The sequence below is a fragment of the Chelonia mydas genome, chromosome 3 (genome assembly GCF_015237465.2).
Source record: "Chelonia mydas isolate rCheMyd1 chromosome 3, rCheMyd1.pri.v2, whole genome shotgun sequence".
Taxonomy (NCBI): Eukaryota; Metazoa; Chordata; order Testudines; family Cheloniidae; genus Chelonia; species Chelonia mydas.
The window spans coordinates 66,057,306-66,079,057 of NC_057851.1; the positions used below are offsets into that span (position 1 = coordinate 66,057,306).

The following is a 21,752-nucleotide window of genomic DNA, read 5'->3' on the forward strand; positions in this document are numbered from 1 at the left end:
CTTTCTCTTTTCTTTCCTCCTGGCATGTTATATCTGTTCACAACTATTTCAGCAGAATGCCGAAGAACTTCCTCTTCTTTCAAATGCTGTTAAATTCATGTATTAAAAAAATCAGTACCATTTGGACCACCTCTTTCTACATCAAGACCAATAAGTAAGAATTATTTAATTTTGCAATTACAGAGTTAACTTCAACAGCCCTTCAGCACTAATTAGCAACAATCTGTTAAAACAAGACTTTCATCTCAGGGATTAAAAAAACAACCGAATATATTTCCCGTGTAAGAACAGTAGTGGAAAAAAATCCATCTAGCACCAGCATTAAATAACAAACCACCTACTAGACTGAACTATTGTGATGCTTAAATATGAAATTGAAATTCCATTTTCAAACACACACAAAGTAATTTATCTGAATGTGCAATACATTTCATAAGCAGCTTTCATTACCCTTCATTGATCATACTCATTTAGAAATTTGAATTATGAAAAAGGATTTATGTTACGGAAAGTTTTAATTTTATTTCATGGTACTTCAGCCAACCAAGCCTTTTTAATTTCATTCCATTTTGCTTTTCACTTTATGAAAAAAATTGAAAAAGGATCCTGTCTTATGAATAATTTTATACCAATAAACTGAGCTATTAAAATGTATTACAATACAAAAAGTTTTACAAAACTACAAAACAAGTAAAGTCATAATCCAGAATGTCGTAAAATAACATGCAGAACCTGAAATAAGCAGCGACTGATTGGGAGTGCCTTCCAAGTTAGCTTATTGTTGGGAAAGGACTTCCCTTAACCCTTTCTCCTTTTTACCACAAACTTGGGAACTATTAGTCTCATCCTGAAGCACCAGACCAGGCACCTTTAACACCCCAAACAGGAATGAATATCAATGCATAAAAGTCCTTGCCCCACCAGTCCACACACTTGTATTGAAAGCCCAGTTCCTCCCATGTCCAGCAGCCCCTACTTCTCAGCTCTTGTGAAATGCATAGAGAGGAGAGATTCCCCACATCCTCCCAAATATATCAATTCTAACTGGCCCTTTCAATTACTTCCTTGAAAAGCTTAATACCACAGCATACTAATAGCAAACAGCTTAGATGGCATCCCCTGCCCCAGAATGTTCAGCGTACTCTTATATACCCAAGACTGAACAGCCTATGACAAAATATTCCTAGTCAGTCATGATGAATGTCTGTGTTTCTAATGGTTTCCTGTCAAAGTTCTCAGGAAAACTCTGCAATTCCTACTGATGTACCCTTGCTAATTCAATGGCAGAAGGAATGCATGGGCCACATCACACTTAAGGGGTAAGCTTGGAAAATACCAGCCAGTCCCACAGAGTTATCATTTGAAGTTATGTCCAATGATATTCTGCCTGTAGTGAGGCAGAGTGGCCTCCCTCCAAGCCAGAGAGCAAGAGACCACTACAATTCCCCTCGTAGGCAGAGTCAAACAAGCCCCATCCCCTGTGGCGGAAGCAGAGGAGTGTGGCAGAAAGTATAAAAGGTGGGCCCTGCAGCTCAGCTGGGCCAGAGCCAGGGGAGGAGGCAAATGTATCCAGCCCACTGCAAAACTCCGGAGCTGAACCTGCACTGTACAGTGCCCCACCCCACACAGGACACCGACCCTGCAGTATAGTTGCCAGGACTGCCACCAACCATGTATCCCAAGGAAACCGAAGTTCCTTGGACTACATAGCCCTATCTCCAGACTCTGGTACAGGGTGGATTTCATTTAAATCATGATTTAAATCACTGGTCAGGAAGACTCTATTTAATCATAGTTTTCCACATAAAAGTGCTTTTTCTTGTTGGTTGTTATAATCTTAATACATATTCTTCACAACTCAGAGATAGATATAGGTTTCATTTTTAGAAGGTACACACTATACATTTTTAAACAGTGATTTATTTAGAAAACTTTTCAGATTAGTTTTACAGCTATATCAGAAAATGAATGATTGTTTGGTTACTTCATTTACCAAAGGTAATTGAAGCAGATATTTATGAAGTCACTGGGAGATGAACTATCTCCAATTCAACAGGTTAATCATTAATGTTCGGAGGACCTTCTTGCCATGCTGTATTAGGAGGAGAACATCACCAGACAGACATCTTGGAGAGCTATACTCCACCGAATAAGTTTATTTCCCGTGGTGGTATGAAGCCACTGTAGCGCAGCATGTTCGGTTTGCAGGTGGAAATGCCATCCCCAAACGTATGGGCATAGCTTTTCCAGAATGTAGATAATGGCGTAACATTCTTTTTCACGGACTTATCAGTTGCTTTCCCTCTCAAACAGCTTCTTGCTGAGAAACACTACACGATGGAATTCTTGATAAGGTCCTTCCTGCATTAAAACTGCTCCCACACCACATTCGGATGCATCGGTGGTTACTAGGAACGGTTTGTCAAAGTCTGGGGCCCTTAGTACAGGGTCAGACATGAGTGTCGCTTTAAGCTGGTTAAAGGCCTTCTGACACTCTTCAGTCCACTGAATGGCATTTGGCTGTTTCTTTTTGGTTAGGTCTGTCAGTGGGGCGGCGATTTGGCTGTATTGCGGTACAAATCGCCTGTAATATCTGGCCAAGCCTAAGAAGGATTGAACCTGTTTCTTTGACTTTGGGACAAGCCACTTTTGGATAGCATCCACTTTGGCCTGTAGGGGGCTGATAGTTCCTTGACCCACCTGCTGTCCAAGGTAAGTCACTCTGTTTAGGCCTATTTGACACTTCTTAGCCTTAACAGTTAGTCCTGCTTCCCTTATGCCCTCGAAGACTTTTTGTAGATGTTTCAAGCATTCTGCCCAGGAATCCGAAAATATGGCCACTTTGTCAAGGTAGACAACTGCATATTCTCCCAATCCTGCTAAGAGACCACATACAAGTCTTTGGAAGGTGGTGGGTGCATTCCGCAGCCCAAAAGGGAGTACATTAAATTCATAAAGCCCGACGTGTGGTGAAGGCTGACCTTTCCTGGGCGGATTCATCTAGCGGTACCTGCCAGTACTCCTCGGTTAAGTCCAAAATAGAGATGAACTGGGCCCGTCCCAGTTTCTCTAATAGTTCATTTGTGCGTGGCATTGGATAGTTGTCTGGGCAAGTTACAGCATTTAGCTTACGGTAGTCCATGCAAAAACGTATCTCCCCATCTGGTTTGGGAACTAGAACCACTGGAGATGCCCATGCATTGCCAGAGGGGCGGATTACACCCATCTGTACCATATCCTGGATCTCCCGTTCTATAGCAGGTTTAGCTTGAGGAGACACCTGGTAAGGTTGGACTTTAATTGGTTGATCTTCAGGAATTTTATGGAGAGTGCACAGTCTCTCAAAGGTGAGAAAATATTCAGCAATATCACTGGATTCATCATACTGTGGACACAGTCGCTCCCATTTGTGGATTGTTGGGGAAGGATTGTTATCCAGCAGATTCCACTCAGCCTTTGCCTTCTCCATCTCCAGTGCATGCATCCTCTCTTTTTCCTTCTCCGCCTCAACATGCTTCCTCTCTTTTTCCTTTTCCTCCATTTCTTTTTCCCTTGCCTCCATAGCTCTCCTGTGGGCAGCCTCCCTTTCCTCCTCAGCATGCTTCCATTCTTTTTCCTTTGTCTCCATAGCTCTCCTGTGGGCAGCCTCTTTGGCTGTTTCTGCTTTGGGCACTGTCATGTTTGCCTCTTTGTTTTTAACTAACTTTACAACCGAGAGTTAGAAATAAAACAAACAAAAAACTTGGCTTGTAAAATTTTGCTGTGCTGTAACCGGATACCTATGTTCTCTGATAGTGATTGTCAGCCTACAGAAAAATCCTTAAAAAAACCCTAACACCTTTGTCTCCATGCAAATAGACAGAAAACCCACCTAGTTGCTCTTAGGTAAAAAAAAAAAAAAAAAAAAAAAAAAAATTCTTCAGGTCTGTGAAGACTTGTGAATTTCCCTGCAGGAGGTTAACTACCCTGCCTTTAGGTAGAGAAAACTCCAGCTCACAAAAGACAATTCCCTTTTGTCTCTGCTCTGGCTCCCAAGCAGAGACGAAAAAAAAACTAACTGCTTTCAGCTGAAAACCTGCTTTCCAGCAGCCCAAAGGAAAAAAAAAATTCCTTTTTAAAATCTGTGCTTCTTGTTCAAAAAATCTCAAATTGATCTCAAAATGATTTCAAGTTAATCCCACCACTCTGCCAACATGTCAAGGTTCCTTCCCCACTCTGAACTCTAAGGTACAAATGTGGGGACCTGCATGAAAAACCCCCTAAGCTTATTTTTACCAGCTTAGGTTAAAACTTCCCCAAGGTACAAACTATTTTACCTTTTGCCCTTGGACTTTATTGCTGCCACTACTAAGCGTCTAATAAATATATAACAAGGAAAGAGGCCGCTTGGCAACATCTCCCTCCCCCCCCACCCGGCGCCCAAAATCCTCCCAAACCCTACACTCCCTTTCCTGGGGAAGGCTTGATAAAAATCCTCACCAATTTGCATAGGTGAACACAGACCCAAACCCTTGGATCTTAAGAACAATGAAAAAGCAATCAGGTTCTTAAAAGAAGAATTTTAATTGAAGAAAAAGTAAAAGAATCACCTCTGTAAAATCAGGATGGTAAATACCTTACAGGGTAATCAGATTCAAAACAGAGAATCCCTCTAGGCAAAACCTTAAGTTACAAAAAGGCACAAAAACAGGAATATACATTCCATTCAGCATAACTTATTTTATCAGCCATTTAAACAAACACAATCTAACGCATATCTAGCTAGATTACTTACTAAATTCTAAGACTCCATTACTTTTCTGTTCCCGGCAAAACCATCACACAGACAGTGAGAACCTTTGTTTCTCCCCGCCCCCCCCCCCTTCAGCTTTGAAAGTATCTTGTCTCCTCATTGGTCATTTTGGTCAGGTGCCAGCGAGGTTATCCTAGCTTCTTAACCCTTTACAGATGAAAGGGTTTTTCCTCTGGCCAGGAGGTATTTTCCCTTTATATTTACGACAATTGCCCAACAACAGCCTCCCACATGCTATCATTCAGCATCTCTGACTCGCAATTCATCAGCACAGACAACTTCTTGTCCTCCCTGACCACCCTTCCATTGATACAGTTTTTTTACTCTCTCCATGTTTCATATCCTACACTCAACTGTTTTGTGCCCCTAAATACCATTGCAAGGTCCACCCTTCCAACCCCAGCCCTGGCTCATCTTCAACATCCGCTTCCCCTATTCCTGTTCTTGCACTGCAGTGTCTCTGGCAGATATCTTGTGATCAGGCTGACTTCCTCCATTACATATTTGTTCTCCTGTCCTCCTTCCGTTCTGCTGTCTCCCTAGCTGAACAAGTCAACTCCAAATTAACTGAATCCTAAGACCACAGTTTCGGCCACCTTTTCACCACCTTAGACTCACTCCTCAAAACCTTTTCCTTCTGTCCACAATTCACACTCTGCACAGGACCTTGTAGATTTTTCCAGAACAAAATTGACAGAATATGACATAACCCCTTCCACTCCCTCAACTCTCTTTCTCCCCGTCACAGATGCAGACATTTATCATTTGCTTTTCCCTCCTCAAATCCCACTGCCTGTCTCAGTGACCCCATCCCATCTCCTGAGCTCTCTGGGGCTAGACAATAAAAGCATGCTTTAGATTCACCCATCTTAAACAAAAACCAATGTCCTAGACCTCACTTTCGACTCCAACCACCACCATATCTCCATTCTCCCTTTTATCTCTTATTGAATGCACTATCTACAATCACTGTAGAGTTCCTCTCCTCCAGTTCCATCCTAGACCCTCTCCAATCAGGCTTCCATGCCTTACACTCAACTGAAACAGCTCTCACCAAAGTCTCTAACAACCTCATTTTAGGGAAAGTTAAGAACCAGTACTTCATCCTCAGCTTCCTTCAACACTGTCAACCAGGCTCTTCTTCTTGAAATCTTATCTACCCATGACCTCTGTGATTCTTTCCTCCTACTAATACTCTTCTTCCTTCAGCGTGTCCTTTGGCACGTCTCATCCCCCATCCAACTTTTTGTAGGGGCACCACAGGACTGTGTCCATCTCCCCCTTCTCTTCTCCCTTTATAACTTATGTCTGGCTACTCTCATCAGAAAACACAAATAAAACTACCATTTCTATGCTGATAACTTACAGATCTACCTGTACTTTAACCTGTCTCCTCCTTTCGAAACAAAAATCTGCAACTGACTCTCCATCATCTCCTCATGGATGTCTACCTGTCAGCTCAAGCTCAACATGGCTAAAACAGAGCTCTTAATCTTCCCCTCCAAATCTTCTCTGCTACCTCTTTTTTCTATCACTGAAATCACCACCCTCCTGCCTATCACTCAGACCTGTAAACAAGGCATCATCTTTGTGACGAAGTGGGGTTTCCCCCCTTGTTATGCTGCATGTGAGTCTTACTGTCCTGTATTAATACTGTGTGCCTCAGTTTCCTTGTGTACTGTACCAATGCCTCGGTGGTGGGAATAAGGGTGTGTGACTTTTGCTGAGACCCATGGGGGCAGATGAAGCTGCCCAGCTGCCTGAATGTAAGCTATGGCTGATGCCCTTCATAACTTGAGAAGCAGGAGGGGGAATGAGATCAGGTGACATTTTGCCTGGGAAGCAGGACGAAACCCAGGGAGGAGCAATGGGTGTGTCGGAGGCCAAGCAATGGGGTCCAGCTCAATTTGCTGTGGGTGACTTGAAGAGGGGGGAGTCTAGGGTGTCTGACCCACGGTTCCCCCAAGATGAATGTGGCTGAAAGTCATTGATTTCTGTGCTAACAAGTTCTGTTCTACGCTGTGTACCTGTCAACTAATAAACCTTCCATTTTACACTCTGGCTGAGTCACGGCTGACTGCAGAGTTGGGTTGTAGGGCCCTTTGGCTTCCCCAGGAGCCCCGCTCAGGCGGACTTGCTGCGAGAAGCGCACGATGAATGGGGGTGCTGAATTCTCTGAGGTCAGATCTAGAAAGACTGAAGACGTGTAGGCTTCTTGCCCTGGCAACAGTGTGCCATGCTACCTCTCACGCTTGGGGGGCGCCCTCTGTAAACATTCACAAAACTAATCATATTCCACCTTCAAACTCTCCTTAAAGTTCTCCTTTTCTACGATACCTACAAAAAACTTGACAACAGTTATGCTGCTGTTGTGCTGAGATCACTGCCTAACATGCTGACCAATACTGTCTCATTTTCTCCTTGTACTTGCTCATCTGTCTTTATCCATTTGTCATCTCTTGTTTTATACTCTTTGGGGCAGGTATTGGCTTTTTGTTCTGTGTCCATACAATGCCTCCCCCAGTGGAGTTCCTAGCCTATGACTAACACCTAGGAGGCTATACAGTAATACAAACAACATCAGAGAGTCTATGCATCCCCAAACTACACATTAAATTGTATATGACACTTATATTTTAATAAGACTAGACATTGGTTAGTCTACCTTTCACATACAAGGTATTCATAGGTCCTGAAAGCAGACAGCCAATTGTCTGTAGCTCTGGTCACTCCAGTTTTTATGGAGGTGTCAGGGTTTCATGCTGCACAACATCCATGGGTAACAATAAGAACAATTCTATATATAGGAGAGTGACGCCATCCACAAATTCACCCGTCTACATCTTCATTTTGATAGCATTTTCATTGGCATAGCTGTCTGAAAACATGCCTGCTGCCTGGGAAAGTCACTGTACCATTAAGCTCTTTCAGGGTCCATAAGCTGCAGCCAATCTTTGTCCACTGCCATTCACCCACTGCCCACATAGTCATTGTGGTCACCATTTTTCTGGAGTCTCTGCAGCTGCGCTGGAGCCACTCACTCAGGCTGCCCATTGTCAGTGTAATTTAGAGATTTCTTTTGGTGGCATGCCAAGGAAGTTTTCAAGACAAAATCTGATACTTGGGTAAGTGAGAGGAGACCCACTATTGGTGCAAACCCAACTGTGAGATCCCTGAGGAGAGCATGAGGTAACTGTGGCATTCTGAGTTTGGGGTTACTACCTCTGTGGATAAGGACAGAAAGGTAGGAGGGCTAGTCCATTCAATGGGAGAAAGTAAGGAATGCTGAGCAATATAACCACTTCTGGTTCCCTACTCAGCCATTTGTTTTAGAAAGATACTCAGCACGTCACCAGAAAAACTGTCTGAACTATGCTGACAATACACAGCCTTACTGAGTGGCTACAGAACAGCTGCAGAAACTTCAACAAAATGGCAACCATAAGCACTATGTGAGTTATGGATGAGTGGCAGTGAACAAAGACTGGTTGCAGTTTTTGAGCCTTGAGAGAGCCTTACTTCTCTTAAGCTTCCGGGGAAAGGAGTGGAAGGACAAAAAGAGCAGCCGTATGGCATACCAGGGGTCCCAGTTACCTCCAGCGATTTATAGATTCCTTGGCTGCAGCGGTTCCCACCTTTACAAAGGTACACAACCCTCCTGCAACAGCCTCTGGTCCGAGAGCTCCTCAGCTGTGTACTTGTGTTTTCCTGGTGCTCCCTGCTTTCTGCTCTGCAAGGGGGTGCAGGAGCTTTGTCTCTGTAGTTAGATGCCTGCTGCTCACCTCCCACTGCTGCTCATAGGGCACAGAGCTCCTTTAAACAACCCCCTCTCAAGATGACAGCTTGGTTTGTGACCTTCTTTAGGTGTAGTAGCTCATTAAGGAGAGGGAAGAGAATGATTCCTAAATGTGGCAAACCCAAGGGATGGTACATACAGACCACAACAGGAGGGAGCACAAGCACCAGGAGGCAGAGGAAATGGGAATGGCAGCGGCAGCAGTAGCAGAGTCTTCTTTTCAAGAAAAAATCCAGGGGGCAAAAGGCAGAACCCCCTACCTTTGGTCACCGTGATAATTGTAAGAGCAGACCCATGAGGGAGGCTTCCAGGTGACAGTCAATGATGTCACTATCATTCCCCTCCCCTTGGGCAGATTCCAACCCTCCCAAGACCGGCTAGCCAATGCAGCCATTTTCTCCCCAAAAAGAGAAGTGAAGAGAAGTTGCTCTCTCCTCACCTCTCTCCTCTTAACAACTCTGGCAAGCAATATTCAGTTTAAAAGACTGGACTGAATTACTGAACAATTACAGGTATTTTATAAACTCAATTTCCAGATAATCTGTCAGTTTAAAAACTTCAACAAGTGCTGAAAATTTACATGAACTTAAATGGGCCTGATAGTTTGGCAATATTTTAGTCAGAGATAAATAGATAAACTTTAACACATAGGGTGAAAACAGCACATAAACCACAAGATTAAAATCTGCTGAAAAATGAAGGTGGAAGAGCAAACAACAAAGGACTCCTTCGAACACGAGTTCGTTTAAAGGTTAGCAAGCGAGTCCTGAAAAAGATGAAGATAATTCAATTCACTTGCAATGTTTCCAATGTCGAAGGAGACAGGTGTAAAGACTCACGTCATGTTTTATTCCTTTTTGCTTTCCACCTCCTCTTTTTCAGAGGCTGCCATTCAACACCTTGATTTCAGCCCCTGCTGAGCAGTCAGCATTGTTACTCTATGGATGGACTGGTAAGAAATGATGTATGGAAAATGTGATCATCACTCTCTACTAGATATTGAATACATTACTCTTGTGATTCTAACATTCACTATACCCCAGGACTGCAGATCTAGCTTACTTGCTGAACACAGAAGAATAGCATTGTAATAAACATTATGCACCTTACCCCATCCAACAGAGTATTTGTTAAATGTGTGCGAAGATCTTTACGAAATGGAAACTCCAGGTTAGATACATGAAACACTGAGTTATCTCTGTCAATCATATAAACTTCATTCTTGCCATCAATCATCATCATATACCTGCAACGAAAACATTAAAGATGACATTATACTTTGAACTATCTCCTCTAAATTTATAACAGATATTTTAATTGTAACTGCCTTATTAGTTTAATCAAATGTACTCAACAGAATGAAGCTATAAAAATGCATTAAAATGGGAAGTTTTATAGGTAATCATATAATGATCATTACTTTAGAAAAGTGCCTTTTTAACCTCAAATAACTACAGACAGAGATATTTCAATACCTAACATTTAGCTTATATAGGTTAAAGTCATAAATAAGCAATTTTTATCTATAAACATGATTGACTGTTGAATAGATATTACAGCACAACAGAGGTCTGAGGCCTATAAGTATGAAACTTTGTGACTCAAACAAAAACCAGAAAAAAAATGGTTATCAGATGGCTGTAAAAACTCTGGACCAGATCCCCAGCCAGTGTAAATTGGCATAGCTCCATTGACATTAAGAGAACTATGCTATATACAACAGCTACAGTTCTGGTCCATTATTTATTATTTGCATTGCAGTAACACACAAAGACCCAGTCAGTATTGGGGCCCCTTTATGGCAAGCACTGTAACAAAAGCAGTCAGAGACAGTACCCACCCTGAAGTACTTAAACCTGCGGGGTGGGGGAAGGGGGTGCTTACTATCTTGAGAAATTAGTTTTGTGATTGCAGCTCAACTGCAAGCGCTTAAATCCCCTACCGTTAATGTATTAGTTCTGATAGACTACCCTAGAGCACTAAATATTGTATTCTACGGTACAAATGGCAGATTCCTTAACTTAGAGGGACATGTACAAATCTTCTTTTAGCAACTGTTCCTTCAGTCTATATTCCAGTTACTTTCACAGCAAGCCATATGGAAAAACCTTATCAGTATAAAACCTTTTGCGATTTCAACCATCCACGTCAAATTAACGTTTAAAATGAAAGTTTTAAAGAGATTCAAAATGAGCTTTCGTATTTGGAAAATTTTCAACTCTATTGAACTTAGACACGCCTTCATAAAACCTCAATATTTTTCATAATTCAAGATTCCTGGTTCTCAAGGGACAAGTCATCTTCCAGTAGCCTTTCCTAAAAGTCACTAGCCCTAGTAAACAGCTGCAAGCCACACCCAGAGGACCTCTGCTGTCAGAAGGACAAAGCAAGTAATAAGCATCCCCAAAGAACCCTTTTCCCAGACAGTTTAAGATGACACAGAAGCAGCCTCTTCCAAAGATTCTGCCCTAAAGTCTTGCAGGGGAAACGCACAGCTTCATATGTAGTTTATGTAAATCTTTTCTTTCAATATTTTGAATACAAGAAACTATTACAGTTTAGCATAACTAGCATTCTGTGCTCAAGACACCACGATTTGGAGGGGCTGTTTCAGGTCTGTACTGAGTTGCAATGGCACAGAGCTGTGTGAGGAAATGCTTTAAATTGTTACCAAGAGCTATACAGAGCACTGAAACTTTTATTTCTTTATACATATGAAAACCACTGCACACGCCCACCTAGTGCTATGAGCACTCATTTCATAAATTAAATTTCACAACACAGTGTAAAGGACTGCTCTTCCCATCTCAACATACATGAATATTCACCAGCTAATAAGAAGATTAAAAAACAGACCCTCCAGTCCTCAGCCCACTCACTCATCATTACTGGAGGATAATGATGGGATTTGCAGCATGCCAAGAAAACAAATTCTGACAACAGCAGACCAAGTTAGAGGAGCAAGTTCCAAAATAGAGACTCTCTCTCAGCCCTGGTCTACACTAGGACTTTAGGTCGAATTTAGCAGCGTTAAATCGATGTAAACCTGCACCCGTCCACACGATGAAGCCCTTTATTTCGACTTAAAGGGCTCTTAAAATCGATTTCTTTACTCCATCCCTGACAAGTGGATTGGCGCCGAAATCGGCCTTGCCGGGTCAAATTTGGGGTACTGTGGACACAATTCGACGGTATTGGCCTCCGGGAGCTATCCCAGAGTGCTCCATTGTGACTGCTCTGGACAGCACTCTCAACTCAGATGCACGATTGTTTGCCGTTGCTCTGACGCAGGGAGGGGCGACTGAGGACACGGCTTACAGGGAGCTAAAATCAACAAAGGGGGTGGCTCTACATCAAGGAGTATTTCAGGCAGGACTTCATGGAGGGTTCCAATAAGAAATGGTGCACCTAAGTTATTGTTCTTATTGGAACAAGGAGGTTAGTCTGGCCTCTGATTGATACATGGCTAGATTTACCTCGCTGCACCTTCTCTGTGAGTGACTGCAGTGTGACCTAGAGGAATGAGTCCCCTAGACGGGGGGCGGGGGGGGGGGGTTGCAAATGAGTACAAAACAAATCTGGTCTATTTCTTGTTTTGATACACTCCATCTATCTTTTACATCTTTGGCTGGCAGCAGACGGTGCAGAAGGACTGCATGCCATCCACATCTCATGGCTGCCCGGCAGAAGATGGGACAATAGGACTGCTAGCCATCCTCATCTCTTGCCTGCCCGGCAGAAGATGATGCAATAGGACTGCTAGCAATCCGTATCACCTGCCTGCTCACCACAAGATGGTTCAATAGGACTGACTGCAGGACTAAAGAGAATGACTTGATCAAGTCACTCTAAATTTAGTCCCTGCGCCCATGTCTGCCCAGGCGCTCCTGATCGACTTCACACAGGCGACCAGGAGCACCTTGGACATGACGATGACGGCTACCAGTCCTATTGCACCGTCTGCTACCACAAGGCAATGGGTTGCTGCTGCTGTGTAGCAATGCAGTACCGCATCTGCCAGCACCCAGGAGACATACGGTGACAGTTACCTGAGCAGGCTCCATGCTTGCCGTGGTATGGCATCTGCACAGGTAACTCAGGAAAAAAGGCGCGAAACGATTGTCTGCCCTTGCTTTCACGAAGGGAGGGAGGGAACGGGGACCTGACGATATGTACCCAGAACCACCCGCGACAATGTTTTAGCCCCATCAGGCATTGGGATCTCAACCCAGAATTCCAACGGGCAGCGGAGACTGCGGGAACTGTGGGATAGCTACCCACAGTGCAACGCTCCGGAAGTCGACTCTAGCCTCGGTACTGTGGAAGCACTCCGCCAAGTTAATGCACTTAATGCACTTAGAGCATTTTCTGTGGGGACACACAGAATATATAAAACCGATTTCTAAAAAACCGACTTCTATAAATTCGACCTAATTTCGTAGTGTAGACATACCCTCAGTGTGGGGCTGGCCAGCACCTCCCTCCTTCTCAAAACAAAAAAGCTCCAGTTTGAGTACCTCCACTAATTGCAGCTTCAACCAGTGTGGTACACAGAAGTAACATCTCAGGTACTGAGATTCCAAACCATTTACAGGTTTATAGGTTAACTCCACTACTGAATTCTAGAAGCTTTTTGGAAGCTAATGCAGGCCCTGGAGCACTGACTAAATGGCATTCTGTGCTAGCTTCACTTTCCAAATGGCTTCAAGGAGTAGCCCCATGTAAAGGGCATTACAGTAATCTAATACTTAGTCAACAGAAGCCAAGTCCAACATGGCTGAGTGTAGAGATGAATGTCATCAGAGTACTGAATACTCCAACACCGCAGTCCACGTGTCTCCTCCTCTGCCCATTTTGGGGTCTCAATATATGTTGAACAGGACTCGTGATACTACTAGCTTCTTTAAGAGCTACTGGTATCCTTTCCCATCCTCACTCTTGATAGGGAAACACTGAAAATTTCAACCAACAATGGACTTACCCAATGGCCTTCACCAACCACTAAGTACCACGGTCCAACTCACTGATTTACCACAAAGCCAGAACCCCCAGAAACTTAATAAGCCATACTGACTTAAATTTAATCAGAGACAATTTCATGTTTGCCTCTGAGACGCTGTTGTGTTTCCATGACAGTAGACCAGTCAGAATGAATCTTGGCTGTTATGATTGCAAAGTAAAATGAAATTTCTTCACAGTGAAAACACCCAAGGATTTACCAAGTTGTCAATCACTCAGAAGAGTTGGGTTATGGAAGACTGCACTGAAAATGTAGTAGTGGTGAAGAACTTTTGGGGCTTTTTGTGCCTCCCAGATATGGCATGTAATCTTAAACAAACAAACAAAAAGTCACAGTTGTTCAGACTTAACTTAATAAGACTCCCCTCAGCATTTAATCTGTTAAAGATCATTTGTACACTGTAGTGACCTATGGAGACAAATCCAGCAGACCGACTATTTAGGAGCCATTATATTCATAGTGGAAGACAAAGATTACTATAAAATTCTACCAAGTGTTCAGATAGAAGAACCCATTTATCCCACAAGAATGTCTAGAAGACCACTAGTTCCCTCAAGCTCCAAGACTGGAACATCAGGATAGATCCATCAGATTTGAAGTTGGGGTACACCTACCAAAAGAGACAATAGTCAATCTACCCCTGTAACCTTGGTGCCTGACTCATACACCAAATCACTTTCTTTCAGATATAGAACTAGGAATACGAAGATTAGTGTTTTAATCAGATACTGTGATCACATTCATATAAAAGTGATTCTAGGCCCTTTTTAGATTTGCATTGTAGCCATTCTAGATGAATGGATGAAAGAAAACGACTACAGCCAAGCGATTATAATGAACAGGAAGGAAACTGTGAATGCAAAATTGGCTGCTTTGTTTTAAACTCACTAATAAATAGAGGTTTCCTAACTGTTGTCCATGGACGGCTCATGGTCCACAGGTAACTGGCAGGTCACATGGTGCTGGCTCGCCTTGATCCTGGCTGCAAAATTGCATTATAAGACAACTAAAAATATATTAAATACTTTCCTAAAATTACTTTTCCATGTAAGCAATTGCTGTAGTTGCCACAAGGATATTACATGACCACAAGTAGGAGGATAGGTGGTTCATCCAAACATGAATAGGAGAGGAGGTGGTCTACTTCTACTATGATTTCTATTAAGATGTAGTTCACACTAAGAAAAAGTTTGAGAACCCTTGCACTAAAACCTTCAACTAAAGATACCTAAAAGGAAAATGATTTAAATGAAAAATAAAAAAGTGACTCAAAAATGTAGGAACACTGTTTAAGAGATGCCATGTCCATTAAAAGAAAGTTAATTAGATGTAGAGATTCCCCATATACAGACTTGGCAGAATTTGAATTTTCTTTTTTAACTTCTGTGGATTATATTTATGTTTATTTTAAACACTTTTTTCTGATGTTGATGGATTTAAATTTTCACAGTTGTGGACAATTATGGATGGTCAGACAATTATTTAATTATTGAAAAAGTTAAAGCTTTATAATCTTTTAAAACACAACGTGTGAACATCACGTTAAAATATATAAAGTATATAGCCTTAAATCAAACTAATAAGTTCTCAAGCAGCATTTTTCTTAATCAAAATTTACAGATAGGCAGAGTATCATAGGAAATATTTTCATTGGTTTGTGAGTGTAAGGTGAAATACCCTTATCAACATTTACCGATAAAAATCTAATTCTTCCAAGACTACCCATATAACTTTTACAGATGCTAAAGCCAGAAGGGACCACTATATTCTGACCTCCAGCATAACACAGGCCATCAATCTTTCCCAATATAATTTCTGCTTGCATTAGAGCACATATTTCAGAAAAATACCCAATCTTGATTTAAAAATTGCCAGTGAGGGAGAATTCGCTAGTTCCATTGGTTAATTACCCTCTCCGTTAAAAATGTCGACCTTACATCCAGTCTGAATTTGTCTAGCTACAACTTCTAGCCATTTGGATCTTGTTATACCTTTTGTCTGCTAGACTGAAGAGCCCATTATCAAATATTTGTTCCCCATGTAGGTACTTATAGAGCGTGATCAATTCTCCTCTTAACCTTTTCTCTGTTAAGCTAAACAGATTGTGTTCCTTGAGCCTATCCCTATAAGGCATGTTTTCCAATCCTACAATCAACATTCTTCTTGCAGTACGGACACCAGAATTGGACACCATATTCCAATAGTGGGTATATCAGTGTCAAATGCAGAGATAATATAACCTTCCTAATCCTACTCGAGAGTACCCTGTTTATGCATCCAAACATCATTTAATATCTATACATATATAGTCGTGTGTGTGTATATACACACACTATATATATAGAGAGAGAGAGAGATCATGTAATCAAAAAACCTGAGGTCATCCTTATTAATAATATATTTTCATCAAAAAGGATTTTTTGCCATCTTTCCCATAAGAGAATTAGTGCAACACTTTAAAAATGTTAAATTAAATTGGTTGGTATATAAAATGATAGACTACAGAGCATGGGGGAAATCAAACATATGTTCTCCTTAATGTGTTTATATGTTTGTGACAGTCTATTTTTATGTCCACCCCTATTTCAAGACAATGATAAATGTTGTACAAACTATGCTTTCTAAGGTATCATTTGAAAACTCATGTTTTACTGATCTTTATTGTCCTGGTAAAATATGTGTGGCAACATTGTATATAAAGTTATAAGATTCTACTGTGTGGAATTTGGGGAAGCATCCACAAACCAGTTCCTCAGAGACAAAAGGCAAACTGACACAATTAAATCAAATGGATCATCACCTGGTTAGATGGCCATTGTTTGGCAGGAAAAAGGGTGAGAGAGAAATTTACATATTGGCAAAGAAACAGCTGGAAATTCCCATCCCCACAGACTTCCTGTATCCTGAACCCCAGCTGGAGATGATTCTCAAAGAGGAAAAGGTATAAGAATGGGGAACAGATGCACCAAGGTAGTCTTCCCTTCCTCACTACCCACAGCAGCCACAATACGTGAGGAACAAAGAAACAGCTTTGGACTGAGGGAAGAATCCTGTCTGAAAGGAATTCAGCCAGTAAGACTGATGAAGAAGCATGTAGTGAGAGAGACTTTTGATCTGAATTAATTTAGTTAAATTAAGTATTTGTTGCGTTTTACCTGTTATTTCTTTGTAACCAATTCTGACTTTTATGCCTCATTACTTGTAATCAGTTAAAATCTATCTTTTGGTCGTTAATTAACTTGTTTTATTCTTTTATCTAAACCAGTGTGCTTGTACTGAAGTGTTTGGGAAACTCCATTTGAGTTAACAGGATTTGTGCATATCATTTTCTATTAATAAAATGATGGACTTTATATGAGCTTGTGTTGTCCAAGAGAGGGCTGGGTAGTACAAGACGCACATTTCTAGGGGAAAATCTGGTGTTGCAAAGTTTGCAGATGAGACAAAATTACTCAAGAAAGTTAATTCCAAAGCTGACTGCAAACAGTTACAAAGAGATCACACTAAACAAAATGACAGATGAACTTCAATGTTGATAAATGCAAAGCAATGCACATTGGAAAAAATAATTCCAACCACACACATGAAAGGAGGGGGTCTAAATTAGCTGCTACCACTCAAGAAAGAAATCTTGGGGTCATGGTGGATAGTTCTCTGAAAACATCCTCTCACTGTGCAGTGGAGGTCAAAAACGCTAATAAAATGTCATCATAATAATAAAAATTAATATTAGTATAATGTTAGAAACTGTTAGGAAAAGGCTAGATAAACAGAAAATATCATAATGCCACTATATAAAGCTATGGTAAGCCCACATGTTGAATACTGCAGACAGTTCCAGTTGCCCCATCTCAGAAAATAAATATTAGAATTAGAAAAGGTACAGACAAGAGCAACAAAAATGATTAGGGGTATGGAACAGCTTCCATATGAGGAGAGACTAAAAAGATTACTGGGATTATTCAAGTTTAGAAAATAGATGACTATGGGGAGGCTATGATGGAGGTCTATACAATTATGACTGGTATAGAGAAGAAGTCTTATTTACCCCTTCACACAACACATGAACCAGATGTCAGCAACGAAATTAATAGGCAGCAGACTTAAAACAAACACAAGGAAGTACTTCACACAATGCATAGTCACCTGTGGAACTCATTACCATGGGACGTTGTGAAGGAGAAAAATCTAACTGGGTTAAAAAAAAATTAGATACGTTCATGGAAAACAGTTCCATCAGTAGCTATTAGCCAAGATGGCCAGGGACACAAAGCAATGCTCTGGGTGTCCCTAAATCTTCACTTGCCAAAAGCTGAGACTGGACAACAAAAGGATGGATCACTTGGATTGCCTGTTATGTTCACTCCCTCTTCATCTGGCACTGACCATTTTCAGAAGACACAATACTTGGCTAGATGGACCATTGGTCTGACCCTGTACATCTGGCCATTCTTATGATCTCTGTGCAAACGTCATATTCACATCAGTAAATTCTGTTGTAGATTAAAGATAGTATATATAATCCACAATTTATACTCCAACCCACTGACCATACTTAAAAATGGAATCCAGCCATCTCCACCAAATGAGTTTAATACATCCTGCTAAAGAGTTAATGGCCATTCTTACACATAACAGTGATCGGCATCATTTTGCAAACAAAAAGCACTGTTACAAATAAATTAAGGTTCAGAGTATTTCAGCAAAGTTCAGGTGGTACACAAAAACTATATTGCACGTTCTTTACAAAAGTATTACTTTAAAAAAAAGGTTAAAATGTCTGGAAGTTAATAATTAAGTGATCTAGCCAATTCTCCATTGCCATATAAAGCATCCTTAATCATCATCACCCAACCCAACTTGCAATGCCTGCCCAAACTTAACCTTTTGCCCCTTACTCTTGTTCTGTAATGATATATGCTCTTGGCTGTATACTGTTGATTTCATATATTTATTAAATGTGTAGAGATTATTTTAAAGGGCATACAGTCCTAGCAAGCATCAAGCTATTTCAAGAATTCTATAAATTCTTTCTTTAATAGTGGAATGTGATGAAGCAGTAGGGTATCTACATATGGATGATGTGTCTGCCAATATCACCTTGATCGATCAGTCCATCAGCCCTCACAGAAAGAGCTCCGATCACAACATGTCATATGTGTTGTTCTAGCTGGTCCTTCAGCCATCAGCTCGACAGGCTGTCAATGGCACCGGACACCCGATCGGCATAGCGTACTGCAGCCCAGAACCCCTGAGCAATTCACCAGCCTCAGCCTCCCAAGTAGCTGTGATTACAGGCACACACCACCGCACCCAGCGTCTGCTAATATGAAATGCATTAATTATATAGTATTGTACATTTATATAAACCAAAAGTTACATTGCAATGAGAGGTCCTGGAGAGCAGAGCCTTTCTCCAATAGCTATTATGAAGCCTACCAAAGCTCCCCTCCCACCGACCTTAAGTCCATAGGAGAAGTGGGTATGGGGAAAGAGTGAAAGGGAAATGGAGGGGAACAGAAAGGCTTTTATTCACATTGAAAGTTTTCAGTGATTAGAGCCAGACAGGAAAAAAGATCTCATGAGGCAACAGCATCACTTTAAATACCTAAAGAATGGGCAGATTTTCAAAACTACTCAGCACCCACCAGTTCCCACTAACAGGTTTAAATAGCAAGACACTTGCTTCAAGCTTAGCTATGAAGTGGCTACTGCCACTCGAACATAGAAATGACACTATTACAGAACTAAACCATTATATCCTTTGATTGCCATCCTGGGAATCTCTTCCTATTTTTCCAGCGTCACTGAGTTTGATAAACTGCTGGCAACAATGTTAGTTGGGAGAACAATTACACACAGATGGAGACAGACAGAGGCATCCTGGCTCATGGTCAGGTCCTCATAAGGATAGCCTGCTTTTTCTATTCTATATGGCAGGGATGGGCAACTGGCAGCCTGAGGACTGCATACGCCCTGCCAGACGTCTTTATTTGGACTACCAACCACAGGAGAAGAGGAGGCAGCTCTGCCAGCATCTGGAGTGAGGTCAGGGGCAAGAGGCTCTGCCAGCGTGGAGTAGAGGATGGCAAAAGGGGGTGAGAGGTCACTCTTCCCAATGCCCAAAGGAGGAGAGGCTGCTCCCTGGCATTTGCTCGAGTAAGGGAAGGAAGCACCAGTTCCTGGTTGCAGAAGGCTCGCTCCAGGACAGCGCTGGCAGACAGCACCCAGGGGTTGCCAAACAGGGGTAGTGTGTCCCTGGCTGCAAGGACCAGGGTTGGGGTGGTGTCAGAGGACATGGGCTCATCTGCCTTCCCAGAGATTGTGAAGCTGAACACGTGCAGGCAGGTATATGTGACTCTGTGTGCAATGGTGGTGTTGGTGCAGGACTTGCTGCTCTGGCACATGTTCTCACAGCAGCAGCTGGACAAGCTTTGCCAGACAGTAAGCGCTGCTTCTTTCTCTATCACAAAAGCCCACCAAAGGGTTTTAGTGGATTTTATGGCCCTCTACCACCTTACAATTGCCCATCCCTAGCATATAGATTCTTCTATTGCGCTCATCACCAGCGTATATGAGCATTTTTCAGTACTGCTTTAAGCAATGTGACTGAAATCTGTCACGTGTTTGTTTTCTCATTCCAGGTGTACAAGGGTGTGCACAATAATGTTTTGTTTTGCTTTTATATTTATTTTATAGATATTTATTTATTATATAAAATACACACAAAACACACATTGTTATAGGTTCATATTAGAGAAGGCAAGGTCAAAGAAATGTGCGTTGCACTTAAAATGGACAGTGGCGAGGTTTGTGATGATCTTTAGTTCTTGGGGAAGTTCATTTCAGTCTTGGAATACAATTCCATCTCTCTCACAGATGAGTTACACTCTTAATGTACAATTCCATTGTGCCAAAGGAACAAAGTCATCAAGCCCAGTCTTCACCCCAGAAGGTTAGGGGATCTTTAAGATATCCGGGGCCAAGGCCATGGAGACTCTTGAAGATAAGACCTTGAACTTTATTTGAATTCTAAGAAAAGCCAGTGTGGAGAGTGAAGGACAGGCATGATGTGCTCATGGTAGACTGTGTTGCTGAGTCGAGGCACTGCAGTGTTTTGTACTAGCTTGAGCTTCCAAAATACTAACGGTTTTGTGCCCAGTTACATCACATTGCTATCATCCAACCGACAAGTGACAGAGGTATGCATGACCGAAGCCAGGTCATCATCTGCCAAGACAGGACGAAATCTCCTAGCGAACCAGAGAGGATAGAAAACATTACTGGCAGGTGCTGCTATGTGACCGCTTAGCATGAGTGAAGAATCCAGGAGCACTTCTAAGCTATGGACTGAATTGGCCAATTGTGGATGTGTGGCTTCAACAAAAGATGATTGCCTCGTGACTGCACTCTTCAGAATGCTTTCTTCTACTCACCAGCAGCATCCTCTGTCTTGCTTAGATTCAGCATCAGCCAGCTGCTGTTCTGCATCCATGAACTGATCTCCTCCAAGCACTGTGCCATCTTAGTAGTAGTGGTTTGGTCATATGTTGTGAATAGGTAGAACTGTGTCTCATCTGCATATTGCTGGCACTTGAGTTTATGTTGTCTGAACAGTTCGTCTAGTGGTTGTATGTAAATGTTGAAAAGGTCCAGAAAGAAAACTGAATCTTGGGGTACTCCGTAAGTGAGGAGTCTAGTGGTGGAGCTGCAGTTTCCCATCACTATTTGTTGAATATGTCCCTCCATGTTGGGGTGCTGAGAGCCATTGAACCAAATTGTAAACCCTGTATATGATGGAAACATTTTCAAAAGTGATTTAGGCATTTAGTGGGGTCAAGTATCAAAGTCACTTTTGAAAAAAGTGATTCAGGAACTTTTGAAAATTTTACACAAAAACATCACATTTGTATATGCAAACATATTGTGCTATTTCAGTTCCTTGACCAATAACTCTTGAATATACTTTAAAGTGGATAAAATGAATAAGACTGAAATGAAGTTGAGATGGAAATAAGTTACCTGAAGGAATAAGCTGTGTGCCTATCCCAGAAACATCTTTTTTTAACTGTGTATTTTTATTATTTCATATTTATTTCCTAAGCAATACATTACTTCTACAGAAGCACTAAACATTGATGCAG

General features: G+C 41.7%; 1 protein-coding gene across 4 annotated transcripts in view; it reads right to left on the reverse strand.

The window, feature by feature from the left end:
- The window catches only part of RNGTT (RNA guanylyltransferase and 5'-phosphatase), a 449,575-nt gene that overhangs the window by 318,553 nt on the left and 109,270 nt on the right, over positions 1–21,752 (reverse strand). For all 4 annotated transcript variants that reach the window (XM_037894454.2, XM_037894456.2, XM_043542650.1 and 1 more), the window contains exon 9: positions 9,699–9,834. In XM_037894454.2, the coding sequence (XP_037750382.2) occupies positions 9,699–9,834 (136 nt within the window). The remainder of the gene's footprint in view (positions 1–9,698; positions 9,835–21,752) is intronic.